The sequence below is a fragment of the Mus pahari genome, chromosome 5 (genome assembly GCF_900095145.1).
Source record: "Mus pahari chromosome 5, PAHARI_EIJ_v1.1, whole genome shotgun sequence".
In the NCBI taxonomy this organism is placed as follows: domain Eukaryota; kingdom Metazoa; phylum Chordata; class Mammalia; order Rodentia; family Muridae; genus Mus; species Mus pahari.
Genome location: NC_034594.1, coordinates 23,183,054 through 23,195,736, shown reverse-complemented (window position 1 = coordinate 23,195,736; position 12,683 = coordinate 23,183,054). Strand labels below are relative to the sequence as shown.

The following is a 12,683-nucleotide window of genomic DNA, read 5'->3' as shown; positions in this document are numbered from 1 at the left end:
TCAAAGAATCTGATTACACAAGTACCCCTCTTGCTATCTCCGCCTTCCCCACCCCCGCTCTTCCAGACTCCTAGCTAATTCCTTTCCTAGGCTGGAAAGTTCAGGAGGTAAACACAGGGCCCTCTGATTTCCTTATTGAAATCAAGATCAAGCCTATCCTGGGGCTCCCGCAGCCAGGAGGTCACATGGGTGACCTTCAGGCCCTGGGACTAGGAGCCCCAAGGAATTGAAATGGCCATCCAAGCAAAGGCGGGCTTACTGGTCCAGGGAAGCAGGGGGCCCTCAGCTCTCTCTCATGCACCACTGCTAACAACAACACCTGCACTGATTACTTCTGTCCTCTGCGGCGGGACCGGGAGAAGGGGAGCTTTCAGTCTCAGCCGCCTTAAAAAAGTCTAAACATTTTTGCTGTCTCTGTTAAACCTAGCAGTACTTTTTTCATTGTATCACCTGAAAGATGTCACTGAAAGACTCGAACTCTCAGGGGCCCTTCCCTTCTTCCCCAGCACAGAAACCCAAGCACAGCCAGGTATGGGTTGTTTTTCATTGAAACATCTGCTCTCAGATCCATAGAGCGGACCCCGTGCATTTCTGGAAAGAACAAGGTTCTTTAACATCTCTCCATCTTAACGGTGAGAAAAAGCAGGTCCGCATGCTAAGTAACTAGTTTCAAGCCTGTACCTAGTGCTGGGTACCTGTTGCATTTATTTTACAGTTGATTAATTACCCAGGAACTTGGGCAAACTAAACTCCATGTGGAGAGAATATTTCTTCCTTCAATTTAGTTCCATAAGTTACAAGTTATTGTAGGCTCTTACTCTACTTACACACAAATTGGTGCATATATGCCCACCTCTTTAAATGCATTTTGTATAGATATATAAAAGTGTCATTTTTGATTTAGCTTGAAGAGGTTGATCATTTATTATAAAAATAAACGAATAAATACAACAATATATTGTTGCTTCCAACAGGATAAATACTTTACAAATATATAATTTAAAAAACAAATTTAATTGTTAAAATTATTTAAAATATTACACTTATTGATAAAACTATGAATAGTATATACTGCATTTGATATAAGAACCAATCATTCTCTGAATGTTGAAAACCATTCATACAAAACCAGATCATGAGCATGGTAATAGGCAAACACTGGAGGCCAGGAGGAAGCAGAGGGAGTCTCTAAGATCAATAATAGAGAGGAGAGAGAGAGAGGGAGAGAGAGAGAGAGAGAGAGAGAGAGAGAGAGAGAGAGAGAGAGAACCCTTGGCTAATACTAAGGAGGGAAAACAGCAACAACAGCAAAGTGACTAATATTTTAAATACACCTTGAATTATTTATTGTACAGACTTGTCAGGGGAGGGTGATTGGGTAGATGGGGTGATGGAGGCTTGGCTAGTGCTCCGGAGCCACACTCTACTGTAAACTATAACTGGGCCTAGTTTGAAAGTAGCCAAGTTGATGGACCAGAACTTTGTCACTTTCCTTTGGGTTGGAAGGGGAAGAGTAGGCGGACTGAAATGCAAGAAACAAATGGGCAGTTTACTAAGCACAAGACATTTGTGCTGCATAAGAACACAATGACCAAATTCATTAAAAAAAAAAAAAAGACCTGGTGATATACAACAATATGTTCATTATTTACATGTCTAACAATATGAGCCTTAGCACAAAACCTCTTCTCTGCTGTGGCTCAACCATGAATTTCATTTTGTAAATACATCCAAAGGATTGACTTTAAAACAAAAAGTGCAAGCATCCGCTTACTTTACAAAACACACAATGGCAAGCAAAACTGCTTGCTTTGTCTATCTTCTTCAATCAAAACTTACTCTGCTACCCATAAATCAGGGCTTCTTCTAAAGGAGCCCAGCAAAGGTGGCTTTTTCACAGAAGACAGTGTAACATCTAACATTAGCTCTTTTGTCATGAGCTAAATCAAGAAAGCAGATACCTCCTGACATTTAAAATAGACCCATTCCTTACCTAGTCAGGCACCACTATTCCATCAGGAAAACAAAACAAAACATCAGACAAAACAAAAAACAAAAAATAAAAATAAAACCCTCACCCTTAAACAAATAACAAAACAAAAAACAAAAACAAAACCCACCAAGATCCCTCTCACATGCCAGTGGTGTGCACCATTTACAAACAGCATTCCTCTCTTCCAGGGAGGCCTTCTTGGCTTACTCTCAGAGTCCCTCAAACAACAACAACAACAACAACAACAACAACAACCACCACCACCACCACCACCACCACCAAACAAAAAAATGATGACTCTTACCCTACCCCAACTCCAGGCAGTGTCATAACAGTAACAGGAGAAACAGAAAACAAAAGCAAAGAGAAAACTAAAAATGTGGTTTCTTATCTGCACCTTCATGTCTTTCTGTTTAATAAATAGGGCCTTTTTCAGATTTCACAAATCAGAATGCTGGTGATTTTTTTTTTTTTAACTACAATTTGGTGTCTAAAATAATGTAACCCAAATACATGGCTGTCTGGCTGGGCTCACTTTGTGCTATTGGGTCTGTCTGGGAGAAATAACTATTCCTTGTCCTCATAGTTTCCCAGAATTTTTTAACTCTTGAATCTATACTGAGGGAAGGGGAAGCCAGCAAAGATAACAAAATTAGGCAAAAGGTGAATGGTAGCTGAGATTGGGGAAAACTCCTGTGTAAAATCATTGTTTTTCCACCTAAGTACTTAAAAAAAAAATACATACTATACAAGGGCTCAACCAATCAGAGCCTTTCTCCTCTTTATCTCGCACAACCTGAGGTGTTGTATTTCCAGCTTGTAAATATTGATGCATTAACTTGATAAATGTGACCGTCCTGCAGGGTCTTATATAAAAAGTGACCAAAATAACTAAAGCCTTGGCATTGGTAAAGAAGATGTAAAGTTACTATGCCTCTGAAGGACCAAACTACAGAAATGGGCAGCCTGGATTGTGCACTAGGAACAACCTCAGTAAAGAGCAAAGCAGGGCTCAGTACCATCCTCTTTCATGAAAGAAATATAAGAAAGAAAAGCAAATATAGGCTTAATAATTGAGATTTAATCACACATAGCTGTCAATGGGGAGTAACTGATATCAAAATACTTAATGAATTTATAAGCTATCTTTCGCAACTACTGATCCACAAAGACAGAAAAAGAAAGAAAAGAAAGAAAGGAAGAAAGAAAAAAACCAGGGATATATTGGAAGGCAAGGAGATAAAAAAGAGGCTGACCTAAGAGGAACTGTATTTACCACGACTGGCTGGTGGGCATATTTTCACTGGTGATGTAGCAAAACACAGGTACTTTCAAGAAAATGGCTAGTATTTATAGATCACTCAGTAAAAGCACTAGAGACACCCATTGAAACTGAGGGTAAGGAGAATATTCTGAAATTTTGGACCAACAAGGAGTGAATAACCACTATTGCTAAAGCACAGATATTTTAGCAACCCTAGCCTGTTCTAGAGGTTTCAAGCATACTTTTGCGTGGGGGAAACTCCGCTCTCTTAATGCTATGACTTAAGGATCTGCATTAGTAAAAAAATATTTTCTAAAGGATTCTTTTCTTCCCACACAGTGTTTATGCATCAGACACAGACCATTTCATTCTAACAAATTTATTTTCTCAATCAGCTCTTACGGAATCACTACTCAAATTAAATTACAATCAAATGATCACATCAAAAGATACCCTTATTACCTAACAACTGTCCATATTTTCATTTCATTTTGATTTGTGCTCGTCTGAAAAAAACACGTAATACAAGATCTGGGGAAAAATAAATTACCGTTTTGCAGCAGTTCATAAGTATTTTGAATAAAATATTAAAAGAAGTCATTTAATGAAAATATAAAGCAAATATTTTTAGATCAACAACGGATCTAACGATTCTATATTGCCGTCATTTGAAAAGTCTGTTTATTAAAACCTACCAAAAACACTGCTTGGAAATGGCAGTATTACATAATCACATCCGCAGCACCCATTCAATCAAAGTTGGCAATGGATTGAGGGCAGAAGTCAAGGGAAGTGCGCGGTTGGTGCTGTCTTTCCACACCCTTTTATCGGAGTCAGTCCAGAAATAAAAAATAAAAAATGTTAATAAAAAAAATATTAGCGGCGGAATCTTTAGGCATGGTCCACCCCGAGCGGCAGTCGGCAAAGCCCGGGTTCGGTGGTGGAGGCCTGGCCTTTCTGGGCTGTCTCAGAGGCTGGGCCCTGGCCCCGCCGTTGTGCCCTCTCCGCTAGTGGATTGCGGCTGGACGTACCTACCCTTCAGCCTCACCCAGCCTTGGCTCTTTCGCGATGCTTTTATTTCCAAGTTTACTGCGAGGACGAGGGTGCTTTCTTTTGGCTTTCCTGTTCAGTCTGTGAACTTCAGAAGCTGTGAATCTTTCCCCCCAGACTCTGTTTCTTCTTTCTTCCCATTTCTTAGTTGATTTATTTGTTCCCCCAAAGACTTGAATATGGCCAAGAAAAACACTGTCCAAGAGCAGAGTCAGACCTGCAGGAAACCTGGTGCGTCTTTCTTTTCAGGTCGCTCCCCATGAAGAAAAGTTTCCATGGATCTTTTAGGCAGCCCTTTTGGAAGAAGTGGAAGAAAGGGGAGGGGGGTCTCTCTCTTATCTCGGAGGCAGGTGTTCTCCACCAACGACGCCATGCAGGACATCTTGGTGTGGACAGTACCTCAAGTGTGCAGTTTAGGTGCGTTAGGTATCTTCACCCTTCTTTCAAAACAGAAGCAGAACACCACTGTATAAACGAGATGTCCCTGTTGCCCCCTTTTCCTCTTCCGGTTTTGTTTGTTATATATGCATATAAAACAGTCTTGGTATTTATTATGCTTAAAAATTTTTTTTGGTCCCTCCTTCCTTGGACTTCAGAAAGAGTCTCATCGGTCTCCAGCTGTCCTCCCCCCTCTTAGGGCCGCGGCACGCCTGTCTTTGGGCGGAGGGGAGGAGGCCTAGATGTCCTGGCACTGGCCAGGTGCTGGGTCTGCGCGGCGGCAGCGGCGGCGGCGGCGGCGGCGGCGGTGGCGACGGCAGCAGCAGCAGCGGTGGTTCTCGGCGGCGGCGGCGGCTCGGAGACGGCGGCGGCGGCGACCATGGCGGTGCTGACAGCGGCTGCGGAGGTGGCGGCGGCGGCGGCCCTCTTCGCGCTGCGCCCCAGCATTCACTGCACGCTGGTCTGCAGCCCGTGGTGCGGTGGCGGTGTGTCAGCGCTCACGGTACCCACCTGCGAGTAGACATCGTCCGGCGTCTGCTGCTGGATGCCAGGGGGCGTCATGCGTTTTTCCTTTTGGCGTCGGTTGCAGAACCAGACACGCACGACCTCCTTTTCCAGCTGTAGGCTGTCGGCCAAGTTGGTGATCTCCTGCGCCGAGGGTTTAGGGCACTTGAGGAAGTGGCTCTCCAGCGCGCCTTTGACGCTAACCTCGATGGAGGTCCGCTTCTTGCGCTTGCGGCCCTGCGCTGCGATCTTGTCAATGCTGGTGGGGCTGCCAGTGCTCGAGTCAGCCTCCTCCAGCCACTTGTTCAGTAGCGGCTTGAGCTTGCACATGTTCTTGAAACTGAGCTGCAGGGCCTCGAAGCGGCAGATAGTGGTCTGCGAGAACACGTTGCCATAGAGTGTACCCAGAGCCAGCCCCACGTCCGCCTGGGTGAAGCCCAGCTTGATGCGCCGCTGTTTGAACTGCTTAGCGAACTGCTCCAGGTCGTCAGACGTCGGCGTGTCCTCGTCCGAGTGCGGGTCGTGGCTGTTGAGTCCTGGCCCCGCGCCGCCACCGCCGTGATGCGGGGGTCCCTGCGCGTGGTGCGGGTGCGGCGGGTGCGGGTGCGCGTGGTGGTGATGGTGGTGATGATGCTCCGCCAGCTCGGGCGTGTCCCCGCGCACTAGCCCCGGGTGAACCAGGCTCTGGGCTCCACCGCCCGCTCCACCGCCGCCACCGCCGGGCCCCGGGGGCGCGCTCAGCATGCCGTTCACGGTGAAGCCTCCGGGCTGCGAGTACAGCAGACTCTGCGGCGGCGGCTGCTGGCCACCCGCCATGGACGGGAGGTGAGCGGCAGCGGCGGCGGCCGCGGCGGCAGCGGCCGCGGCGGCTGCGGCCCCCCAGCCCCCAGGGTGTCCCTGGTGAGGGGGCGGCGGCGGGGGCCCGAGGTGCGGCGGTCCGCGGTGATGCAGCGCGGTGCCGGCGTGCAGGTCTTCGCGTCCAGCGCCTCCCTTCACGTCGGGGCCCTGCGGCGGCGGCGGCGGCGGCTGTGGCGGCTGCTGGGGGCTGCCGGCCATGCCCACTGCGCTGCCCGACCACGGTGAGCTGGCTTCCACAGCGGCGGCGGCAGCGGCGGCGGCAGCGGCGGCAGCGTGGGGCAGGGCGGTGACCCACTGGTGCGCGTGGCTCAGCATATGGCCGCCGTTGCTGGCGGCCATGGCCCCCTGCATGAAGTCGCTCTGGACCATCTTGACCGAGGACGGGTCCCCCCGGTAGGCGCCCGAGGTCACGGCGGCGCTTCCCGGCTGCATGCCGCCGCCGCCGCCCCCCGCCCCGCCGCCGCCGCCGCCGCCGCCCCCTCCGCCACCGCCCGCCCCGGCCGCGTCCGAGTGCACAATGGAGCCGGCCGTGAGCAGGCTGTTCCCCGGCAGGTAGGGGTTAGAAGCCGCCGTGGCCATGCCGCTCCGCTCCCGCCACCCCACCGCCGCCACCACCGCCGCCGCCGCAGCAGCAGCCGCGGCCGCAGCCGCCGCCGCCGCCGCCGCGCCCCCCCGCCTCCCGCCTCCTCCCCCCGCTCCTCCTCCCCCGCCCCGGGTCCCCGCCGGCCCCGCCGCCTTCTCCGCCGCCTCCTCCTCCGCCGCCTCCCCCCCCGCCGCCGCCGCCGCCGCCGCGGCCCGGGGCTGCAGCTGCAAGGCCGCTTGGCAGGGCGCGGGGGTCGCCGGCTGGCCTCGGTCAGCAGCAGCAGCCGCAGCAGCAGGAGCAGCGCCCTGGGGAGGGGGGATCGCTTCTCCGGGCGAGCTCCGTGGCCAGCCCCTTCAGGGGGGGTCGTGGTCTCCCCCCTGGCCGGGAGCGATCGGCTGGCTCCAGGGAGGCTCGCCCACTAGGGCGGGGACCCGTACTTCGGGCGCTCTCTCGGGGAGCAGGGGCTCCGCGGCTCCTCCTGTCCTCGGGCTAGTGCGGACTCTGCCCCGGCACAGGGCTCTGTCCACCTGCTAAGCGAAGGTTTCACGGGAGACAACAAAGGATGAAGCGGTTCCTTTCTTCCTTGGCCAAATTGTGGGTGGCCAGCAATCCGGCCGCTCCTAGTTGGTCCGCTGTCTTCCCTGATCTTCAGCAACACATCTTACTGTTTCCCCTTACTATAGTAAAACTTTTCCGGTCCTTACAGGCGTGGTGATGCTGGCGGCTCGCGTCTGCGGAGTGGGGAGGTTGGCTCCTGTTCTCCCCCTCTGGTTCTCTTCTTTCAAGTTTTGTTTTGTCCTAGGAAAACTTCTTGCGATAGTGCATTTCTCTGAAGTTGTTATTGCTGGAGCTCTTGGACGTCTCTGAAACAAGAGTCCCTTTTCATGTTCCTCCCGACACTCACAGTCTGGTGCGACATCTTTCCTTTTGGGTAGAAATTAGGAAACAAATATAACAAGGCAAAAATTGAACAGGAAAAAAATGTCGAATTGTTCTGTTACCTTGTTGCTGAAGGTTGGGGTTGATGTTTTATTTTTCCCCCGGCAGTTGTCTGGAGAAGGAGGAGGAAGAAGAGTGCATTGGTGGAGGTGGAGATGTGTGTGTGCATACAGGGAATCCTTGATACACAACCAACTCCTGTGGGCACGTTGTACCGCTCCTAGAGTACCCGACGGCGGGCGCGGGAGCAGGCGTGCCGGGGCAGAGTTGCAGCCGGAGCTAGCTCTGCGCCCGGATTCTCTCTCTTTCTCCGTCTCACTTTCCCCCTCTCTCTCTCCCTCTCTCTTTCTTTCTCTCTCCCTCTCTCGAGCGCCCGCTCCCGCTAGGATCTGACAGTTCGCTCTCCGTCCCTCCCTCTCAGAGCAGGGACTGTCGAATGTTTACCCTCCGCCGCAAGCGCGCACCCACCACCACACTTTCCCAAATACAAGGAAGTCGAGCACCAGGGCCCCTGCTGATTGGCTACCCGCTGGGTGATTGGCAGGCCTGGAATGACTGGCTTAGGACGCCTGGCCCCCCTTCCGGCCGTTCCGATTGGTTGCTTTTTAATTTAGGCAGAGCGTCGTAGAAGCTGGAAATCTGTCGTCCCCCCCCCCCACCCCCTCCTCCGCGCCACTTTCCCCTCCACGCCCCTCCCCCTCCGCCCCCTTCGTCGTCCCCCCCCCCCCGCTCCACCCCTCCGCCACATCTTAACTCTTAGTGTCCAGCCCAAACGTCTGCGTTCCCTTGGCGGCTCCCTGTGTTCGCGATTGGTCTGGGGGGTTGGGGGAGAAATGGAAGAGAAAAGGAGGGGGCGGGGAGAAGGGGGACCAGAAGGAAAATGACGAGGGGAAAAAATCATGAAAAATAGCAGTCTACCCATTCTACCTAGACTGCGTTGTGTCGCACCCCCACCCCACGCGAGAGATTTGTAAAGCGCGCGCCGCGGATGTACGGTTCAAGCTAATACCTATAGACAGATGTGTCCCCACTGGTTTCAAAGTTTCCTCTTCCCTTCACGCGCGGGCCCCCATCTCCGTCCTGCAGGAGGTGGGAAAGGAAGGCTTGCCTCGCGCAGAGCTCCTGTGGCCAAGCTTCTTGGAAATCCGCCACTGCAACTTTGTGCAGCCGCGGCGCGCCGGCGGCGACCCTCTTTGTTTAAGTTCTTGGATGCCATCATCTGGGAAACCTGCAGCCCTGTACCAGCGCGGGGCCCGCGCGTGCGAGTCGGACCGCTTGCTGCGGCTGCTCGCTCCCCCCCCACCTCTCTCCTTCTCCCTCCTTTCCTCCCTCCCACCCACCCTCCTCTGGGATTCTTGCAAGTATCGTGCGTGCCCTTGTGAGTTTGGAGGGTGCCGGTCAACGAAGCCACGCGAGGTATTTGAAAGGCAATCAGCCCGACCGTCCCCCTAGATTCATCGTAAGTGTATTCGATCCCAATGCTTTTGGAATGCAGTGCCTGCCTCGGCTCGCCTAGAGGGCCTAGGGCCGCTAGCTGCTCTCCCCCCCCCTCCGCCCCCTTTACCGCTGACTCGCGCGCGCGCGTGTGTGTGTGCGTGCGTGTGTGTGCGTGTGAGTGTGTTCATTGGTGGGATTTTTCACTCGCTTGCTATTCTTGGGCATGGGGGCGCTTTATTTTTCTCTTTCTTTGGGTCTCAGGTTTGCGAGGTGGCTGTGACCGCTGGCGACAAGTGCTTTCTCAGCCGCAAAGCAGCTGAAAGAGTTAAGGGGCCGGGAGGAGGAGTGCGCTCGGTAGGCGGGAGAAGAGGGGGTGGGGNGGGGTGTATGGGGGGGGGGACGCGGCCAAGCGGAAACGCCGCACAGAGGAACCTCAGCGAACCAAGAAAAAAGAGAAAGTGGCAACGAAAACAAGGACAAATTAAATCCTCCTTGGGGATTTCCAATGAACTAACCCAATTCGGACATTCAATAAATACACGACTCTTAATGAGTGTGCGTGTGCTTGCACCCCGCACCCTCAGCTGCAGGGCACCGGCCCGCAGTCTGCAGTCCCCAGCCCCAGCAGCAGCCGAGAACGTAACCCGGCGGCCGGTGTGCTCCGAATATAAAGAACTGGCCTGCCTTCTCCCCGATGCATAATTTCTCTAGAGAGCTCACTTCTGTGAACTCAGTTACAGAGGGAGCTCTCCAGCTCAGCAGCAGCCTCGCAGCCTCTGCGTGATCTCGAGATTAACCGTAGACGCGGGGCATTTATGTAGGATCGGGTCCAGCTCCTGCTTGCCGGGGTGAAAAGATACCATCGTAGAAACAGATCTAAAAGGCAGCAGTAACCAAAGCCCCAAAACAGAAAGGATTCCCCCCTCCATTCCAAAAGGTTCCTTTTTATATTTATATATGCGTATATGTATATATAAAAGATGGAACACAGATTTCATTGAATAAATCTGAGATCTCCAGGTGCAGACGTTTGAATAGTCGGTGCCAGCACCCCGTGTTTTCCTTTCCTGCCGATTTTGCTTGGATCTGGCTCAAAAACCGAAAGAGTCTCGTGGTTTTGTTTACACTGAATGGGGAGGATAGGAACAGAGCCATGGGGCCGCCTTTCATTAATATACAGTGAGGATTTTGTCTAAATTACTGCTATGAGTTTCACAGTACACGCTTTCAAAAGCCGTCTCAGGTGGCCTGATGAAACGGGATAGCGCCTCAGCAAACAGATCCACTTTCTCTCTTTGCAAGGAGGGTGTGCACGTTCGGGAAGCCCCCCAAACGTTGTGCTCCTCAGTAACAGAAACGCACTTCTGTTCCCAGGTCTGTCCCCTTCTCTCCCCCCACCCTTAGTTCTCAAATCACTCCCCAGCTTCCCCCCCCCACTCCCGCCCCACCCAATCCGCCCCCTCCCTCTGCAGAGTGTGATTGTTTTGTCTGGAAAAAAAAATCCAAAGTATATAACAAGGGGAGAACAGTTAGTGCTGATTTTCATTTGCATACATTTTCATATATTTTGGTGAAAATAATAGACGAGAGAGAACCGGGCTTAGAGGAGTCAGTGTAAAGAGAAGGCTAAGGATAACTCGGCTCTGGAGAATAGAGAATATTCCTTCTCTTCTGCCCCTCCAGGAACCTTACTTTTTTTTTTTTTTTTAACAAAAAACAAAAACAAAAAGCAAAAAAAACCAAAAAACCAACCACCACCTTTTATTTAAAAGTCTAACCTTGGGAATTTGCTGGGTAAGTGTTTTTTTGTTGTTGTTGTTTTGTTTGTTTGCTTTTTCTTTCTCTGCTTCCTCTTTTTCCTTCCTTTCTGGTGTATTGTTTATTTATGTTCTTGAAGGTTTGGAAGCTTTATTTTCATTGCTTGGGAGGAGCCGGGAAGGGAAAGTGTGTGGAAGGGAGTAAGACAGGTCTGACGTTGCTAAAATAATACATAAAAAGGTGGATTGATTCCAATGGCCCAACAAACAAGAGCATAAACATACAGAGAGAGAGAGAGAGAGAGAGAGAGAGAGAGAGAGAGAGAGAGATCTATTAATTTTAGTTGTTGATCATGGGAAGGGTAAACCCTAGAAAATGAGTTGCTTACTAAACGTAAATATTTCTTATTTGGAATTTTCCCCAGAGAATCAGATGCCTGGCCTACCGTTGGTGGGGGTGACTGAATTGTGAGTCTGCCCAAATTAGGACAGTGAGCTGTAGGATCCAGTGAAGAGAGGAGGGGGCTGGCAACCAGGGGGCAGAGGGCTAGAGATGAGGAAGAAGTGAGGGAGAAGAGGCAGGGAGTCAATGTCCCCCTGGCTAAAGCTTCAAGTGGGGAGCAGGCAGTGTGCTGCAGCTCCTCCGGGCTCAGTAGTGAAAACCCATCAGAAAGAAGGTGATCAATCAAAACTAACCAGGACATCCTGGCTCTCCACTCCCCAAGGACGATGGAGGTTCAGCATAGAGTACCAGATTTTCCATGTTTTCTGTTTTTGACAGTCAGATCTATCCCTCCTTATCACTATCCCCAGTTTTTATAAAATTCAAGGGTATACTTACTTAAATAAATATGGCCGAAAGAAATAATGATACCAAGTCCAGGCCAGTGTGATTATCTTACTTTAGTGAAATGGTCTGGGGATGATTTTTAAATGCTTCTTGGATTTGTTCTTTTGAAGAAAGTCACATTGGGAGGGGAGTATCAAATGTCTGAAATTATACTGCACTTTTGTATACAGAACACCTTGCAATTTTGAATTGGTAATTTATTTGGAAACAGTTGATGCTAAATCAATGCTGTGGTTTGTAATGAGGGAGGAAGAGGTGTCAGTTGGGGAGGGGCTCAGAATCACCAGGTTTCCTCCCCTTGTTTACAGCCTTGCCTCTGACTGGGGTTAACTCCGTGTGCTCCATTGGACCAGATGCCATATAGAGCTGCTCCCTGAAGATCATTTGTTTCCTTGATGGGGAACATTTCTGAGCAGAGCATATTGGTTGCCATAGAGAAAGAAATAAAAGGAAGAACACTAGTCACATTAAGCTATATGTTTGTGCACTGGGCTTTAGATAAAAGGACCTTGATTCAGCCAAAGAGGAGAAGCCAAACTAGAGATTTCTAGGACCACTAAAACTAGCTTTATTTTGTTTTGGACTTTTACAGTTGAAACATATAAGCTAATTTTATTGGTTGTTGTTAATTTTATATGACACGGTTTACTGAACAAAATAAACTTTGCTTAGCGGTACACTATTGACTAGTCGGCAGGGGGCGCACTGACTCGACTTAGCAGCAGCTGAGGAAAATGTAGCCAGTTCAAAAAGCAAATCTGTCTTTCCAAACTGGCCAGAAGAACAAACACCCTTACCTTTCCTGTGCATGTACAAGGGAAGCAAGGAAATGATTGGGCAACACAGAATTTTAAAATACCAGGACAGTGATTTCTCCCACACTAGCCATGTCTGTAAATGACCCAGGAAGCCAGAGAATATTGAAACTATTTCCCCATTTCTCTCTGGAAAGTGTGGCTAGGGCTCTTTATAAAATGGGCTGGAAAGGAGAGAGAAGGAGGGAGGGAGGG

At 50.5% G+C, this 12,683-nt stretch overlaps 1 protein-coding gene and 1 long non-coding RNA gene across 4 annotated transcripts in view; one reads left to right on the top strand and one right to left on the bottom strand.

Annotated features, from left to right (window-relative positions):
- Positions 1-1,613: 1,613 nt before the first annotated feature.
- On the bottom strand, positions 1,614-6,720 carry Pou3f3 (POU class 3 homeobox 3). The gene has a single exon (XM_021198694.2). It carries the CDS (start codon positions 6,684-6,686, stop codon positions 5,193-5,195), a length of 1,494 nt encoding a protein of 497 aa, XP_021054353.1. The 5' UTR covers positions 6,687-6,720; the 3' UTR covers positions 1,614-5,192.
- A 2,232-nt stretch (positions 6,721-8,952) lies between these two features.
- LOC110322466 overlaps positions 8,953-12,683 on the top strand; it is a 46,088-nt gene continuing 42,357 nt past the window's right edge. For 2 of the 3 annotated variants that reach the window (XR_003843921.1, XR_003843919.1), the window contains exon 1: positions 8,953-9,088. This is a non-coding gene — a long non-coding RNA (uncharacterized LOC110322466). Of the gene's footprint in view, positions 9,089-10,616; positions 10,861-12,683 lie in introns of those variants that run through there. The other variant, XR_002380568.2, reaches the window with a different exon arrangement.